This window comes from Sylvia atricapilla, chromosome 5 (genome assembly GCF_009819655.1).
Source record: "Sylvia atricapilla isolate bSylAtr1 chromosome 5, bSylAtr1.pri, whole genome shotgun sequence".
NCBI lineage: Eukaryota > Metazoa > Chordata > Aves > Passeriformes > Sylviidae > Sylvia > Sylvia atricapilla.
Genome location: NC_089144.1, coordinates 43,467,241 through 43,484,808, shown reverse-complemented (window position 1 = coordinate 43,484,808; position 17,568 = coordinate 43,467,241). Strand labels below are relative to the sequence as shown.

Genomic DNA, 17,568 nt, shown 5'->3' with positions numbered 1-17,568 from the left:
TCTTGACATACTGAACCCTCATTGGTGTTAGGCTGAGGGTTGTAACTACTGTTCTCTACAAATCTTGAGCAACTGAAATTCATCCTTGTTGTACTTTTTGACCACTGGGTGAAATGTTGAGTTTAAATCAACAAAGTAGTGAAGTATGGCTCAGTTCCTCCTTCTAAGGCTGTTTTGTGTTGAAATCACTGCATTAGTCTAGCAATTTAAAACACGTACATGAAAAATTCAAGTTTCAATCACTATTTCTTACAGTACATTCCATTACCTTAAGAACAAAAAATATGGCCAGCCTTCAGGAACTGTCAGCTATTATTAAGCCTTCTTTATAGAAACTATTGAATCTACTTTTAATGTAAATTAGGAAATTGCACAACTGATGGACAGTTAATTTTCTGTAGGACCACAGCAACTGAAGGAGGTTTTTTATGATCACTCCAGGACATCCCTAATAACTATCTTTACACTGTGATATCATTATAGAAGATCCAGGGGTATGCACCCATATTCGAGGTAGCTTTGAACAGATCTGAAAATTTCAGCACAAGTGAGACAATTGGGAAATTTTGTTGTTGTTGTTATTTTGGTTTGGTTTTTTGACTCTTACGTGAAACAGAGGTGTTTGAGAGGTGGCATCACCAGCTCTGGCATGGCTGTACTGAAACCATGCTGCCTGGTAGATGAGACTGAAGCTCTGAGTTGGTGGGAGGAGATGACTCTGCAGGAAATACCATACAGCTCCAGGGTAACAAAACTGAGTGGAAACAATAAAGACATGTCTACACGGAGGAAAGGAATGTGTGGCACACATTCCCTGCTTTGGCCTTGCACATGTTGGTTTCTTGGTATGACATAGAACCCCTCTGGGGCCTGAGCTGGCTTCAGTGATGTGGCACCAGATAGGGCTGAGACAGCTGGTGGGACTCCACCTACTTCTGGTGGAGCGCAGCCCCATGTTCTTGCTCCATAATGTAGATGCATATGACCCTAGGTCTCTGTTATCTCAAATGAATTTCTACTTGTTCCCTCTCCACTGACAGCCAGCTGAGTTGTGGGGCACAAAAAACCCAAAGGGAGGAAAATGTGGCTGCAAAGACATTTTATGAAGTTCCTCAAGGGATGCGTTATGCAACTGTTATGTCTCTTACGTAATTTTTTATAAGCAGGCTTTCATAAAGCAGTGAATTTTTAAAAAATCATGTTTCCAAAAAAAACCCCCAGAGAGTCCTCTTAAATAATTTAAAAGTGAATTAAGATGTGAAAAAGAAAAGAAAAAGTTCTGAAACGGTAGGTTCATCCTTTGCAATCTTGGGATCATGTATTAATGCACTGCATAGTTGTGAAGAAAATGGCTTTCTATCTTTGCCTGTATGTTAGATCCTGCTGGAACACTCTGTTCCCTGCTCCCAGGAACACTTAATGCAGCTCGAAGCACGTGTACCCAGCACTACACGGAAGAATTGAGTGGCTCCTCCCACACAGCCAGGCACATCTCCTTGCTATTGTAAGAGGGGTATCAAGCAGCTTTTGTTCCTCTGTCTCTGAAAATGCATCATAGACAAACATGGGGGGAAAATGGTCACTGAAGATGCTGTTGGAAGCAGAAAATGAAAAGACAGATCAAAAGGCTGGGATTTTTTTGATTCAAAGATGCTATGCATCTCTGTTTTTTCCTTTTTTTTTTTTTTTTAATTCTGTAATTTTCTTGTTTTTTATCACATGTCTGTTTAAGTCATCTGGTTAATCTAAGTCAGAACTGATGGCCTAATTTTATAGAGGTTTATGTTTCTGCTGTCAAGATTTTTGTTTCTATTTTAGTTAGTCTTTTCTGAATTCCTTTCAAAATTGGAGGAAAAAAAAAGAATTTTCTTTTTTTTTGCTGAAATAACTGTAGATTACTGCCTCTGCTTTCCTAGTGCTATCAAGCAGGCTTATAAAAGATCTTTATATAAATTATCAGATAGTTCTTGATTCCTGAAAAATAGTACAATTAAAAACCAATAACCTTGTTATTTTTTTGGTTGGTCGAGGAGTAATTTTTTTAATTTTTTTTATTTTTTTTTTTTTTATTTTTTTTTTTTTTTTTAGGAATAGATAATTTATAGGCAGTATAGGACCAAGCAAGTTCCTCAGCTTATGGCACATCTCTAAGAAGCAAAACCAGTGGGAGCTCTGATATTCCAAGTCTTGGGCTATGGGCCCTAAAATCACAACCCTGTTCATTTGCAATTATAAGGATAATCTTATCATTGTCATGGACATTACTCACATGACTGAATTCAGGAAAGTAAGTTACTGAGTGTTCAGGTTTCTTCATCTCATCTGGGGAAAGAATTCAAATCACATGTGGGGCAGCCAAACAGTTTAATTTTTGGCATGCGACATGCACTAGAATCCCATTAAAGGGATGAGTGACCACACTTTCACACGAGCATGATTGAAGTGTTCACCCATAAATGCAGTTGAACAGCACTGTATATAAAACTACACAGTCAGGTAAGAACTGTGTAGCTGTGATTTTAATTTTTTTCTCACCTGATAATATCTCTCAGTACTCAAAGAGAGGTAATGACACAGACTCTCTATGTGATGTTCCTTCACCCTGCCAAATCTGTCCTAGAGAACTAATTATATTAATTTTGTCTTGAGAATTCTGTCTGAGACTGATTAAAATGCCTGTTAATACTATTGCAAGGAGAAAAAAAGCTGTAATAGGAGCAGTGCCATGACTACAAATGACAGTGGTAAAGAAAATAAGTTTTGGCAAGTGTTGGCTAGAAAAAAATAAGGGAAAAAGATAAGTGCCTGTTCTTGTAGCAAAATATTCACTGCAGGATTTATATAGACAGACCATAATAAAAGTACAAAAAGCAGCTAAAATGAAATAATTTCACCTCCAAAGCCAGCCCCTGCACGAAATGAAACACATACAGAGACACCTGATTTACAAGCCAAAAACCCCACACATCCAGCTTTGGTGGAGAGATGTTGGGAATGTAGTGAGGCAGGTGCTTATGTCTAGGTAAATATTGCAATCACTGTTTTACTGGTTTTTTTTTCCTGTTTTAGTAAGTGCATAGTAGGCAATATCCTTTGCGGTCTGTACAGACCTGGCCTAAAATCTCCAGTGTTACCATTACATCTCCATGTTTTGCTATTTTGATGCATTTTTGAGACAGGCAGATGTGGGGAAGGTTTGGTTGTTACTACTTAATAACTGCTCCAAAGGAGCCATCTATTTAAAAGTGTATTTGATTTCCAAATCACAAATCTTAATAAAGCTGCTTAATAATTTTTTACGACATCATTGGAAAATAAATGAAAGGGTTTTTCTCAGATGTTTATTAAAAGATTTTAAAAATATGCCTAGATTTTTTACTACATCATCAATCAAAGTATATAAGATGCAAATACTAAGGAAAAAAATACTTGCAGGATGAACATATTGGTTTCTTAAAATCCTTAAGTATTTTAATGGAATTTGCACTTCAAATCTGCAGGCAGTCACAGTTTTAATTCTAAAAGTCAGGAAATACTGCTATAAAAGTATCATTAAAAATTCCTGTTTTTTCCTTTGCCTGACCATAGGGTGACTGAGCGCCCCATGCTGAGCAACACAGGCTGCTCTGGCAGTCACCAGGCAGTGCAAGAGCCCAGAAGGCAGCCACCACAGACAAAGGTGTTTGGAATTATTTCAGGTCTTCCTAAAATTATATTGCAGGCCAGAAAAAATAAAGCCCTGAGAAGCAGAGAACTATAAACCCCTTTACTATCCCGCCCATCCCAGTTTTACTACGAAAAGCTACAGGAGAGGTAAAAATTTGGAATTTGAGATTACATCATCTGATTGCAGAGCACAACAACAAATAGTTGAATCATTCTTTTCACTTACCAACTACTTTCACTTTAATATTATTGTTAACAACTTCCATTCAGGATTGCAATGAATGACTGTTTATCTCATCTAGATTATTCTATCCTGTTTAATTCCTAAGTACATAAAAATGAAAACCTGAATGTGTAATAATGGTAATGTATAGCTTTGGTGAGTAGTTCTTTCTATGGACAAGCTTTCAAATGATGTTTCTATTGTCTTCTTAAATTTTTGTTTTTACTGAATACAAACTATGATTGCTTTATTAAAAACAAGTGTTGCACATGCTGCCACACTGCTACTATCCCATTCAGGAAAAAAATCAGCTTTATAAGCAAAACAGAATACTAGGTTCTGAATTTGCTTTTTATCTGCTACATGGGCATGCTGTCACATGTTGTTTGTTGAAGTCAAAGAAATAGCATAGGAAAAGCCTTATGCTGAATCTTCCTGGCCAGACTTGAGGCTCATGCCACAAGGAATATTTTCTCAGTGAGTGGCCCCTTTGAATGCAAGCATATCCCCCATAGAGCAAACCTTTTTCTGTATGGAGTAAGTGCAGCAAAGTTGGTCATTTTAGGATGTCATGAGATGGATTTCCTGAAATAAACATGTCATAGTTATGACCAATGCTGACAGCCTGCCCTTGCCCCTCTGAGACTTTCCATCCCCTCCTGAACTTCCTGCAGGGCAGAACTGTTTCTGAAACAACTGCTGGACTGTAGAATGGGACTCTGGCTTACGGAACTAGTCCCACTTGTTTAAACAGGACCCTGCTTATGTGAGTTTGAGGAACTCATTGTCTGATAGACCAATTTAGAAACACAGACTGCAAGCGTGTGGGTTTGCGTGTAAGCATAAGCATGTTGTAGGGAGAGAGGAAAGTTCCCAGTGTGGTCACAAATCAGACTTTTGCCCTTTCTCTAACTCCTACCAGTCTATCTTATCCTTTCAGATGTGAAACTTCCGCACTTTGGAAGAATATGTGGCTGACTTCTTCACCCCCACACTTTCAGGATGAAACACTCACTGCTCCAACGCTGCAGTTATGTGCAGTGTAGAATGCTGGGTTGAGAGACAGGGTTACATTTGGAGCTGAAAAGCCCTGACCCCCTCCCCATTGCAGAGTGCTGCTTTGCCAGTGGGCTCGATCCATACCACATTTCTAAGCCCAGGTATGAGCCTGAGCTCAAGTCCAAACATTTCTACAACACAATACAATAGGCAACACAATAGGAATGACAGCCTGCTCTCAAGTCTCCAGGGAAAAATAGCCTTACAGCCATTGGAAGGCAGGTAAAGGCACTTACCTGCAGTGAGAGGGGCTGGCTGCTTTGTCTCTGTCTACAAGCAAGCCATGGAGCCAAAGTTTTTCCAGGGAGGAAATATCACCATGTTACCACTGTAGCTTGAGGAGTGTCTGCTTGAAAACTTTACACAACAAGGTGGGAACTCACAACCAGGCCATGGGGTCCCCTGAGGAGCAGCATGGCATGCAGGGCTGGCTATGGACTCTGGGTTACATCTGCCTCCTGGAGCAGCAACTTAACATCACTACACCTGCCACTGCATATTCAAAGACTGAAAAGGGCTAAAATATTGAAAAAATACTTTGAAGCATCCCATGGAAAGCTTCCTTCTGCATAAAGAAAAAAATAAGACACTACCTCTTCTCATATATTTTCAAATACTTGGTAAATGATGAAAATACTGCGGCATTTTAATAACATCAACCTATGCTAAAACTAAACTCTACATAGAATGGATTATTGTTGTATTTTACATATTGCAACCAGTATTCTTCAGTTTACAGGTGAGAGAAAGCTTATGCCAATCTAAGGCATATATACTGCTTTTTGGAAATAAATTATTTCTCAACTGTTATTTCTTTATTAGGTCAAGCAAACAATGCAAAAAATTATCTAGAATTGACATCGAAACAGGAAGAGAAGAGACTTAACACTTCTCTATACTGAAAGGCTTTAGTAAGACACCACATAAAAAGCCTATAACGCTTTCACACTTTCTTGTATTTTCTTATTCTGTCAGGAATAAGTTCTCAAACAGGAAAAAATACCCACGTTGAATATGTAGTGTATTTATTTTCTTAAGCAAATATATACTAATTCAGACCCTAAGACTAGAGCAATTGTTTTTTAAATCAAGTAACTAGTTGTTCACCTCTGAACTCTTGAATCTTTCTGCTTACCATAGAGAACACTCAGTAGCTTACTTCAGAAAAAGCTGTGAAAAGAGCATGTTGCAATAGTTGCAGGGTGTGTATGTGTGTGTGTGGCACAGATAAAAGTGTATTTCCATGGCTTATTTCCATTATGACAGAACTCACAAAGTGCTAGGCTCTCTCCAAACCAATGTCAAGAAACAGATCCTGCCAAAACAACATGAAATAAATGTTGTAAAGGTTGCACTGTATTTCTTAAAAGTTAGGAAATACCACGAGCTGGGATGCCAGTATAACCTTAATTCAACCCTGCTGTGCATATCCATTATGATCCAGTCTTTAATTACATGATCACATACACTTTTTCTTTATTTTTTCTCCCTAGGGCCTCTGCTTCATTTAAAGTATCAGATGGGCTGAATAAGGCAGTTCTTAAATGCTTAAATTTATCTTTTTCAGCATCCTGCCATTAATGTATCAGTGAGCATCTTGTGCTATTAAGCAGGCAAAGTGCCTCCTCTGTGTCTGGAGCTGCAGGGACAGGAGTAGACGGCTGGGAACCACTTCATATATCCCAAAATGTGGAAGTGCCGAAGTTCAGAGAGGCGCGGCTGGCAACTGGCAGGAAACTAAGTTACAAATCAGCAACAGGCTAACTTATGGTTAGTTTGTTTGATGCTCTCCATTACAGTCCAACCAAGAAAGGCTGACTTTGCTTGATGCTGTGAGCTGCATGCCAAAGTCTTCCTCATCAATTAAGAGCCTGCAGACTTTACAGATGAGGGACTTTGGGAGAATTTTACTCGCCAGAAATAACAGTAGCCCCTCTGCTGTCCTACCATAGTGCCGAGATGGAAATGGACTTGCCTGGCTTGAGAAAACAGCATCAGCAGCTCCAGTTAACTTGTTCACACCCATGGATAGGGAAGAGATCCTCTGGCAGGCATCTCAAGTCTTGGCCTTCAAGTTACACTTTAACAACCTGGTGGCTGCAAGCAATGAACACCAAGGCAGTTCATTCCTCGCCAGTGGACTGGATCTGCATCCACAGCATTTTACCCTTTCCACAGAGAAGATTGTTTTATACATGCTGTTACTATCTGGAATCAATAGGAACCATGAAAACTTGATTGCTACAAAGTTCTGAATTTATTGACTTCACAAGAGATTTGAGAGGAACTCCTTGATGGTCCAGAAAGCTTTTTTTTTTTTTTTTTTTTTTTAAGAAGAAAACAGTAACAAAGGATCTTTTAAGTTTCTCCCCCTCTCATTGAGTGTGACATGAAGCACATGTTGCCATATTATATCCTTAAAAGCACAACTCAAGGGGGATAATTCAAATCTGAACCATCAGCCAGCCTTGCTGTCCACGGCAGTTATGGCTGGGGACAGCTTTTTAAACCTCATGTTTTGGGGTGCCACTACATAAGACCACTTACCTAATTGAGAGTTCCTAAAACTCCTTCTGAACACTTGATTCTGGACGGCATTAGGTAAAAGAGATGAGAAAGTGGCCCAGATAAAAAAGCTCAGGTCCAGGCAAAGGTGGGAAACGTTATATTATTTTTTTGTTGTTTTTTGAAGTATTTCCAGTAATTATTTTAGTGTGATTGCAATGCTCAAACATTGCTTCTGCACAAGTGACAGTTTCCCATAGGACATGGACCTTGCTGTGAAGGGGGAGAGAACATCTTCTGCTTCAAGGTTTGAAAGAGCACAGCACTTTCCAGCCTAAGAACAGAGCAGAAATGGCAGCTCTGGATATACCTCACATATGCCACAGAAGCACAGAGAAGAAAGGATGGCTGGCAGCTGAAGAGCAGCAAGAGCACAGGCCAGGTTGGCAGCTCTTCTCTTCTCATAGAACAGAGGGTCAGTTAATGATTGTTAATGTAATACTCAGAAGTTAGTATGGGGAAAATGGATAAGACTGTGCTCTAAAACCCACATCAACATTTTTAGCATGCAGTAAAGCTGTGAGTTTGAGCTCTTGGGATCATCTTTTGAAGGTGTTTTGCAGATTTCCCTTGTGTATAGATTCAAATACAGTCCCTTGAAGCTGGCAGCCTAAGACAAAATAGATGCTGTGTGCAGAGAAAAAAACCAAAAGCACTATACTGTTACATCTCTCACACCAGATAAGCAAAAATCCCGTTTACTTTCATCTTGTATTCAAATTATTTCACACACGTATTTTTACATCTTTCATTAGTGAATTATTTTCACTGAAAAAGAAACTGTGTGTTGTGTGTGCCTTTGCTGGGCTAATTTCACATCGTTGACTGTAAGAACTACACATGCAAATATCAGGCATCAGGCTGCATTTCACTCGACGCTTTGCAAGGGGGCAGGGCACAAACCCTTGGGAAAGAGTAAGATTTCTACCAAAAAAGCTACACTTTTGTGTTCGTTAACAAACCCAAAATAAACTACACCAAACATAAATCTTATGCCGTTTCTTTCCTCTCCCCTTTTGTTCAGCAAAAAGGGAGACAGAACACTGGAAAGCCTGACACTCTTCTGGGCAGCCACTAGCCGAGACATCCCTCTCCGCAGGGGTTTTGTGACGGGCCAGCTGGGCCAGCAGCACAGCGCGATGGGGAACGCGCAGGGCGCACGGCGGCCGTGAGGGCCAGCCGCTGCTCCGGGATGTCGGCGGAGGCCTCTAGGAAGGCTTCGCCGGCCACAAGGGCCCGGGGCCGCCGGCTGCCCGGGAAAGCTGCGCTCTGCGCGGAGATCCCCGGCGGAGACCCCGCTGTGGACGCGGTCTGAAGGCCACGGTTCACAAACGTGAGGAAGCACCACGCTCGGGCTCGCGGACCGCCGGGCACTGCCTGGTGCCACCCGAGCACCTCTGCGCTCTGAGAAGAGGAGGCACAGACACATCACGTCCGCCGCCTGCGGGCACAAACCACCGCGGCTCCGGGGCCGCCCCGCCGTGGGGAGGTGCCGTCGCACGCACGCGGCCCCGCCCGCCCCCGCCGCTGACGTGGCTCCGCGCTCCCCGGAGACAGCGCGCGGCCGCGCGCGCCGCCGGCCGGCGCCGCGCCCTGCACGCGCCGATGCGCGCGGGGACGCTCCGCACTGGCGCGCGCCCCGACCCCGCGCACGCGGCTCCCCGCAGCGCGGGGGCGCGCCCCGGCACGCGGAGGCCCTCGCGGGGGCACGCGACCCCCAACACCAACCCCCCCCTGCGCGCGCCCCCGGTTCTATTTGTTTACAGCCGATTACGTCACCCACCCCGACTGGCCCCGCCCCGCCACCGGTCGTCACGATGGTGCGATCGCCGGATTGGCGGCGACGCGCCCCGGCGCCATGACGCCACTTCCGGTCGGCGGCGGGTATAAGAAGCGGCGGAGGGCGGGTAGATTCCTTCGTCTCTCGCCGCAGGAAATGCGGGGAGCGCTGCCGCGGCCGCCGCTGCTGCCGCCGCCGCCCCCCTGCCGTAGGAAAAGGAGGCGGAGGCTGCCGCCCTCGGGATGTGATCTGGGCTCTGCCGCCCGCTCCGCGCCCAGTTAGAGCCACGCCATCCCCGTCCCGCGCCGCTCGCCTCGCGCCCCGTCCCGACCCGTCCCTCCCCAGCGCCGGCCGCCCCGGAGAGCTGGCTGCCGTCCGCCGCCGCCTCCATGCATCCCGCCCTGTACACCCGGGCCAGCATGATACGTGAGATCGCCGCGGCCGTGGGCTTCATCTCCAAGTTCCTGCGGACCAAGGGGCTGATGAACGAGCGGCAGCTGCAGACCTTCAGCCAGTGCCTGCAGGAGCTGCTGGCAGGTGAGGGCGGCGTGGGCGCGGCGGGAGCCGCTCCCCCCACTCCGCCGCGGGTCGCCTGGCCGGGCCGAGCTGGCGGCGGTGCAGGCGGCTCCGCGGGCGTTCGGAGAGGGGGAAATGGAAAGATCGGCCCCTCCGAGGGATTGAAGCCCCTCCGCGGGGGACGCCTGGGGCTCCGCTGCCGTGGCTCGCCCCTTGCGGGCCCCTCCGTGCCGAGCCGGCCCCGGCGGGTGTGGGAGACATGAGCGGGTTGTAAACAAAAGGGGCTCGGGCGTCGCGCAGGCGGCTCCCCCCGCCCCCCCTCAGTCCTTGACTCCGTAGACAAAGCTTTCGAGCAGCCCGGGCGTGAGCTCCGCGCCAGGGGCTCAAACCACCCGCTTTCCAGAAAGAAAAATGCTCGGAAGTTGGGTTTTTTTGTCAAGTAAAATTCATCGGTGGACGATGAGTCTTGGTTCCCCTTTCTTCTGGAAGCGTCTCTTAGCCGCCCACAGCCCCGGTTAGGAGCAAATACCGACGGTTCTTTCGCTGCCCTGTGGGTTTTGTAATCTCAAGCCTGCGTCCCAGTGGGCTCGATAGTAGCTACAAGTACCCTCAGGTCGAGGGGTTTTGGGTGGGATAAAACTCCTGAGGTAAGTCAAGTCCTTGGTTTCTCGCCATGGAAAACAGGCTGGGAAGAGCAGTGGTGAAATAAAGCTTGAGTCAGTCGGTAAATGCTGCCCAGCTTCCTCCCTAGTTAGTTTCGGGTGTTCTTAGAATGTGAGAAGCTAAGCATGGGTGTGATCTCAAAAGGATACTGGAAAGGGTCCTTTCTTTCCTATCTGGTTCATGATGTTTTGAAGCTCTTGAATTTTTCTGTTATGTCTGTAATCCTTTCTGTATTTTCATATTTATTTTTCTGAATGCCAGGAAGTTGCTTTTTGCTCCTTTCTGGTTATGGATGTTGTTCTCTATACAGTAGCACAAAACAGTAACTTTGTACCAGTGCTTCCCAAGGGACCTTGCACTTTTGTAAATCATCAGGCGAAATAAAGCCTATAATGGCTTTTCAAGTAATTTGATGCTGAAATAATAAGCTTTTTAAGATCTTGAGGTGTGAAATTTGCAAGAGACCAGTAATCGTTGTGTGTATCTTTCAACACAGAATTAAGGAGGATAATGTTTTGTTTTTTTATTTTATAGAACATTATAAACACCACTGGTTCCCAGAAAAGCCATGCAAGGGATCAGGTTACCGATGTATCCGGATCAACCATAAAATGGATCCTCTCATTGGACAGGCAGCACAGCGGATTGGATTGAGCAGTCAGGAACTGTTTCAGCTTCTTCCGAGCGAACTCACTCTCTGGGTTGACCCCTACGAAGTGTCCTATCGCATTGGAGAGGATGGCTCCATCTGTGTGCTGTATGAAGCTGCACCAGCAGGAGGTAGCCAAAGTAACACCAACATGCAAATGGTAGACAGCAGAATAAGCTGTAAGGAGGAACTTCTCTTGGGCAGAACTAGCCCTTCCAAAAGCTACAATATGATGACTGTATCAGGTTAAGATATAGTCTGTGGATGGATCACCTTAAAATGGATGGATAAATTTGGTTTTTGCTTTGGGTGGGCACCTCTGGGGATGGATTATGGAATTTAAACCATGTCACAGCTGTGAAGATCTGGCACACGTTAGAGTGGTATACTTTAAAGTGACAGTGCCATAGTTTGGACAGTACCTTTCAGTGATTTAATAGCCTGTGAGTCAAAATGATTGCAGCTTGCTAGGAAGTAAGAAGATCTAGGAAGTGTCAGTTTCTCCAAGACACCTGACTTAATTTCTACACCAATTTTCAACCCCGATCTGTATTTATAAAGTGATTCTCTGCAGTAGGTCTTGCAGAGCAAATTTGCACTATTACATTTATTAATTGTTAGCATTTTTGGCAGCTCAGTAACAAAACTTATGAACACCATAGTACTGGAAATTTTAATTTTCAGACTTTTACCTAGCACTTACAAATGTGTATAAATGTACATAAGATAAAATAGTAAGAATGACCTGGGGAAATGGTCAGTTCTTTACATTGGCCTCAAAAGTAGCAAGTGATCAGAATCTGCCGTGGCAACAGGCTTTAAAAAGACCATATAAAGACACTGTCTGAACTGTGGTGTTAGCACCAGCCAGCTATCTGTACATTTGCTAGCTTGTAGTTTTCTAAGACTGAGTAAACTTCTTATTTTTAGAAAGTGGAGGTCTGGTTTGTAATTTCCTTGTTCTTAATTGGGTAAAAGTCTTTTCCACAAACCACCATCTATTTTGTGAACTTTGTTAGTCATCTTTTATTTGGTAAATTATGAACTGGTGTAAATTTGTACAGTTCATGTATATTGATTGTGGCAAAGTTGTACAGATTTCTATATTTTGGATGAGAAATTTTTCTTCTCTCTATAATAAATTGTTTCCTATCTTGGCATTTTAATTAATCTCTTGTCGTGATTACATAGGACCAGTTAAATTATTTTTGTCTCACAGTAGACATGAAATAGGTACTATAAAGGCTTAAGAACATCAATGGCACCCTGATGCTAGGGAACACTTGGTACAGGCCTGGATTAATGAAGACCTCACATATAAATGCTTGGGAAGTTTAGGGGAACACGATAACACTTTAAACCTTGTAAAATCAGTCAATGTGGAAATAATTCCAGGATATGAGGAAAAGGTACAGAAATAACATCCACCAAAGATGACGTGAATAAATCCAGAGGATTAAAGTTTACTTGGCTTCCTGATGAAGGATATAGCAAACCTAAATGTCCATTTTGACCTACTTGCTCAGGAGTTCACAGTTCTTACCTGATGGATTCCCTGCAAAATAAGAGTTGGGACAAATGTCCCATAGCCTTAAGAGCAGCTTGCTGCCTTTTGCTTTCTTCAGATGCAAGACTTTCACTTTAGAAATCATTAAGATTGGATTCAACAAAAGGTATGTTGATCTTTTTTCCCAAACTTAAAAGGTTGGTTGAGGCGAAGTGAGAAGCCCGTACTTATATGTGTATACATAGTTAATGAATGATGTAGAGATGTGATTCGCTTAAGCACCACACTAATGTCATTTGTATACAGCACAGCAGATACACTCGAGAGAAATTCCTTACCACTCTATTTACACTTGGTAAAGTGCTGGAGTAAAACTCAAGACTTTTTTTGTTCCTTATCTCCTGTGTACTTTGTTCTGTTGGGTGTTTAATAAAAGGCCTGCCTGCCTTGGTCACTTCAGTCACAGCAACTCTGTTGATGCTCCAAGTGAAAAGAAAGCCATCATTACTTGCCAGCCAAGCTTGCAAGCTATGGGAGGATTGAGCATCAGATTTGCCAGGAGTTATTGCAGCTCCTGCTCAACTATGAATGAGCCTTTACAATTAGACAGTAGTAATGCATCTCCAGTTCATGTCTGTGTAATATAGCTGATCTCTAATATAGCTGGTTATATATAAGCAAAATATAAGACTGAACTGTCCAGCATTTTTTTTTTTTACCAGTTTCTTTCCCTCTGTTTTTGAAAGTTCAGCGTTACAAATACAATTTTTACCGTGATTTATGTATATATGGCAATATTCAGCACTTCCAAGTATTGCTAGGGCTTCTTTGGCACTATGGCTTTCTGGCATAGATGAGTGGAAGCATAAGTACCCAGGAAGCAGTGAACTTTAAAGACCTTGCTCTGTAGGCATCTGACAAAAGATGTATTACCAAGGCTTCAGAGTGAGCCTGTGTTATAGTAAGGTACAGGTGTAATTCATGCATAGTCAAAGTTTAGGCTCACATTTTGATACCTTAAAAATTCTCTTAAGATGACACTTTAAGTCTGTAAGCAAGAGATTTGTTCTAGTGATAGAAATACTCAGAGACGTTTCTGTTGTGTTATATGTCCACAGACAGCAGAAGTGTATCTGAGTAGAAAGAAAACATTGAGCTTGGCTTTAAAGCTGTATTAAACTTGCATGAAGCTCACTGCTGACTGAACTATACTTGGTATATTGTGGTGCTGCCTGCAGTCTTATCTGCTGCACAGCAAGAACAGCATCAGAAGGGGTAGCTGTATAATTGCTCTTTGACGTGAGCTGTGCACATTATGAAAGCATCAGCTGTCAGTACTTTCTTTTTGGTAAATTTAGCATAGCTTTGTGAGGCAGCAAGTGTTCCATCTGTGAGACTGGCATGTGACACTGAACCAAGAGTGAGCCTGCTCCTTTAGATGGTTAACATTTTAGTCCTTTTACGGTAAGGTGCTCTCATTCATGGCATAATTTTTAACTGCAGCTGTAACTAGTAATTGGTACAACCCATGTCCTCAGAGTTGCTGGGATTTATTCCAGCTGGAATTTAAATATACCCCAATGTGCACACAATGTGCCCTTGTCTGATTTTGAAAGTATTTAGCATACTGTGGCAGCAGGGCAGAAGGACTCCTGAGAGAAGCGGACTATGTCTGTAGGAGTAGGCTGTTGCTGTGTTTTGCTGCAGGTAGAACAAACAGCACACTAAGCTAAATCCTTGTCACTTTTGAATTTCATTTAGGGTGCCATTATGAAACCGGCAAGGCTGTTATTTTAATGCAAATGTTGGAGATGAGAACACATTCAAGACCTGCTTGCTCAGTGCACATTAGTTAAATTAGTTGACTTTCCTTGAGGAGCCCTGAATAGTCCTGCAGTTGTTCCAAGGGCAGTCTCAGCTGTACACGGCTCTGATGTTACAGCTCTTCTCACAATGTAGGACCAATCTGCTCAGACTTGTTGACGATTCAGTGAATGTCTTTTTATAAAGTGTACAATTGCTTTCTAGTTTATACCAGGTGAGCAATTTTTTTTTTTTTCTGGCAGCATGCTCCCCCACTGTGCTACTATGTGGTATCAGATCCTACCACTCAATGCTACTTCTGTATTTTATGGTCGGTAATGATGCTTCTCCTATAGAGAATTGTATTACATGTATCCTGAAAGAAGCTCTGTTGTTCTGTTCTCTTTGCAGTTGTGTTTTTCTCCTGCTTGTTCTGGAGATGTGCATCTGGCTTAAGCAGCCATTTGGACCATAATTTTTTTTTTCTTCCTGGAGATCTTAGTGTTATTCTTAAGTTTGAATGGAGATGTGAGGACTCTCATTTGATTGCTAATAATTCTGATTTTAGTTTTCCACTTTTCTGCTGACTCTGTAAAGATTTTCAAGTAGATCTGTATATGACAGACCTCTATGTCGCAGCATTTTCTTATTATTGGTTTGTTCTACCAATCTATGTGAGAATTTAAAATAACATGAGGCATTTTCTAATGTAAAAATACCATCACTGGCTTATACTTTTGTTGTATCTCATATTGGATCAGTTCATAGGATAAGAGTCTTCCATATTCATCACAAAATGAGTCTTCTTGGATCATACCAAGTTGTATAACTCCTGCCATAGCTTAGAGATGACAATTTTGAAGGCTAAATATTGTTAAGCCTGTATGTTTTTGACTGCCTTCAATTTAAATGGGTAAAGGAAAAGCTGAACTTGGGCGATGATTTATAAGCAAGGGGAACTGTACTGCAGCAATAGAATCTTACAAAACAGTTTACTGATGTGCAAGCCATAAAGGATCCAGTTAGTGCTCCTGGAGTGTTTGGTTTGTGCTGATGCTTGTAAACATTTCTGTCACCAAATTAAGCAGATGTCTCGGAACATGAACATTCAATACGCAGAAGGTGTCCTTCTAATTAACCTTGTTTGTTTATGCTGGGAGAATATGATCTCTTGTTATTCTGCAGGTTAACAATGAATACAACAAAGAACGTTGCTGCTTTTCTTTTTTGTGTGTTTATGTAAAGTTTATTTCTGAATTTCCATAAATCAAGTAGTATTCTACATTTTACAAAGTTTCCTCTACTTAATGCCATAGTTTTAAGGGAAAATAGTTTATATTGGCAAAAGCTGCCATTTGACTGAAGAACATTAAAGCTGTTTTTAGTTTAAAGAGTGAAACATGTATAGGTCAGAGATAAATAGTTCTCCCAAAAAAGGACTGTGTATTTACACATTCTTGGTGTAATAGCAGAGGTTATTTTTACACGTTTCAGATTTACATTCCAATGTGAACACAGAGAAGCAGGATGTTAATTCAGTGGCTTTCAGAGGTTGGTAGAGCAAGCTGGGCTTAGACAATAAATGCTGTATTAATAGTTAGCAGTGACAATTTCATCAACATAGGAATTGTGGGGTATAATTAACATCAGTTGCTTTGACACTATGCTCTTAATGTATGGTTTTAACCTTTCTTTCAGTAGCAGTTGGAGAATGCACTGTGACAAATTATTGCTGATACAAAGTAGGTCAACAGTAAAATGGCTGACTTACCATAAGTGAACTGATCTAAATTATTGTTAACTTCATGTCTAGTGGAATTTTCTTAGTTGGTAAGGCTGTGCTCTTGTGTTTTTAATGCGCGAACCTTGTGTACAGCTTTTCCTAACTCCTTATTTCCTAACCATTTGATATTTTTGTCTAAACAAGAAAGGAGCATTTCCTCCCAGCTGCTGGGAAGAAATCCACACAAGCAGTAGTGCTGCATGCCTGGCAGCAGATGTTTGCCCTTGTAGTATGCAGCTCTGGGACTGCAAAGCTGGCAAGGAAAATAGAATCGCAACTAAGGAAAACAAGTAAAATGCTGCATCTTCAGGTTTCCAGGTTTTCTTTACTGAAAGTGACTGGTGGCAACACAGGAGGAAGGGAAATAGGATGATACTGGATGAGAAAAATCCCAGGCTGACGGTATTTCGATAATGGTTTTGCAGAGAGAAGTGATTACTGTCATCAGCTGCTTAGTGTCTCATCATGGCTTGCAACAGTCTTCTAATGTTTTCTTGAGAGGTGTAGCTTTTACCTTTTGGATATCAGGGAACCTCTAGCTTTCAGATTCTCTGGGGCACTGTAAAATCCAGTGAGGTTGTTTTATATGCTGATTATATAACTGAATAAAATTATAAACATGAACCTGTTAGCATGGTAAGGATGCACGGGAGGAGTACTTTAGTCATCTTGGAGCAGCCTTGAATGTATGCAAAGAGCAGCAGTGTCTGAAATGCCCAACGACAGTGTCAGGGCTGGGGATGCTGCCCAGCACTCATAGTCGGGTTCCAGGCAGCAACACTTACCTGAGGAGCTCTAACATAGAGTTAAGGCTTGGGTCCATATTCTAACTCACAGATCAGCTTAAAGACACATTCCTAGTATCAGTGATATCATCTGATGACATTGGCTGCAATTCAGAGTTTCCAACAGTTTGCCCTTGCTTTCCTATGTTCTATAAAGTTCAATTATCACTTTTTGTAATGTAAGAACATGTAATAATTGTTAAGTTTGGACTTTTGCTGGCACAAGTTAATGAATTTCTTGCATGTTAAAAAGAATTTCAAGAGACAATATTTCTGCTCTGCACTGAAGTTTGAACAAGGTTTTATTTGTATGTGTGTAGGGGTACATATAAAAATTTCTTGTGTAGATGTATATCTACGCACACATTACATTTTTAGACTATTTTTCAGTGGATCATCCTGAAGTCCCTGCTGGCTGTGATTTGATTCAAATCACTGCAGGTGTTCTGAAGATTGTAATTTTGCATAGATAGGGGGCAATTATTCTCCTCATTCACTTTTTATGCCTTAAGATGTTGGTATTAACAGGAACGTGTATTCTGATTTTTTTTTTTTTTTTTTTTTTTTTT

General features: G+C 42.3%; 1 protein-coding gene across 1 annotated transcript; it reads left to right on the top strand.

Annotated features, from left to right (window-relative positions):
* Window positions 1–9,682: 9,682 nt before the first annotated feature.
* On the top strand, window positions 9,683–12,287 carry BTG1 (BTG anti-proliferation factor 1). Its single transcript, XM_066319267.1, has 2 exons — window positions 9,683–9,830; window positions 11,007–12,287. Exons 1-2 carry the CDS (start codon window positions 9,683–9,685, stop codon window positions 11,369–11,371), a joined length of 513 nt encoding a protein of 170 aa, XP_066175364.1. The 3' UTR covers window positions 11,372–12,287.
* Window positions 12,288–17,568: the final 5,281 nt, after the last annotated feature.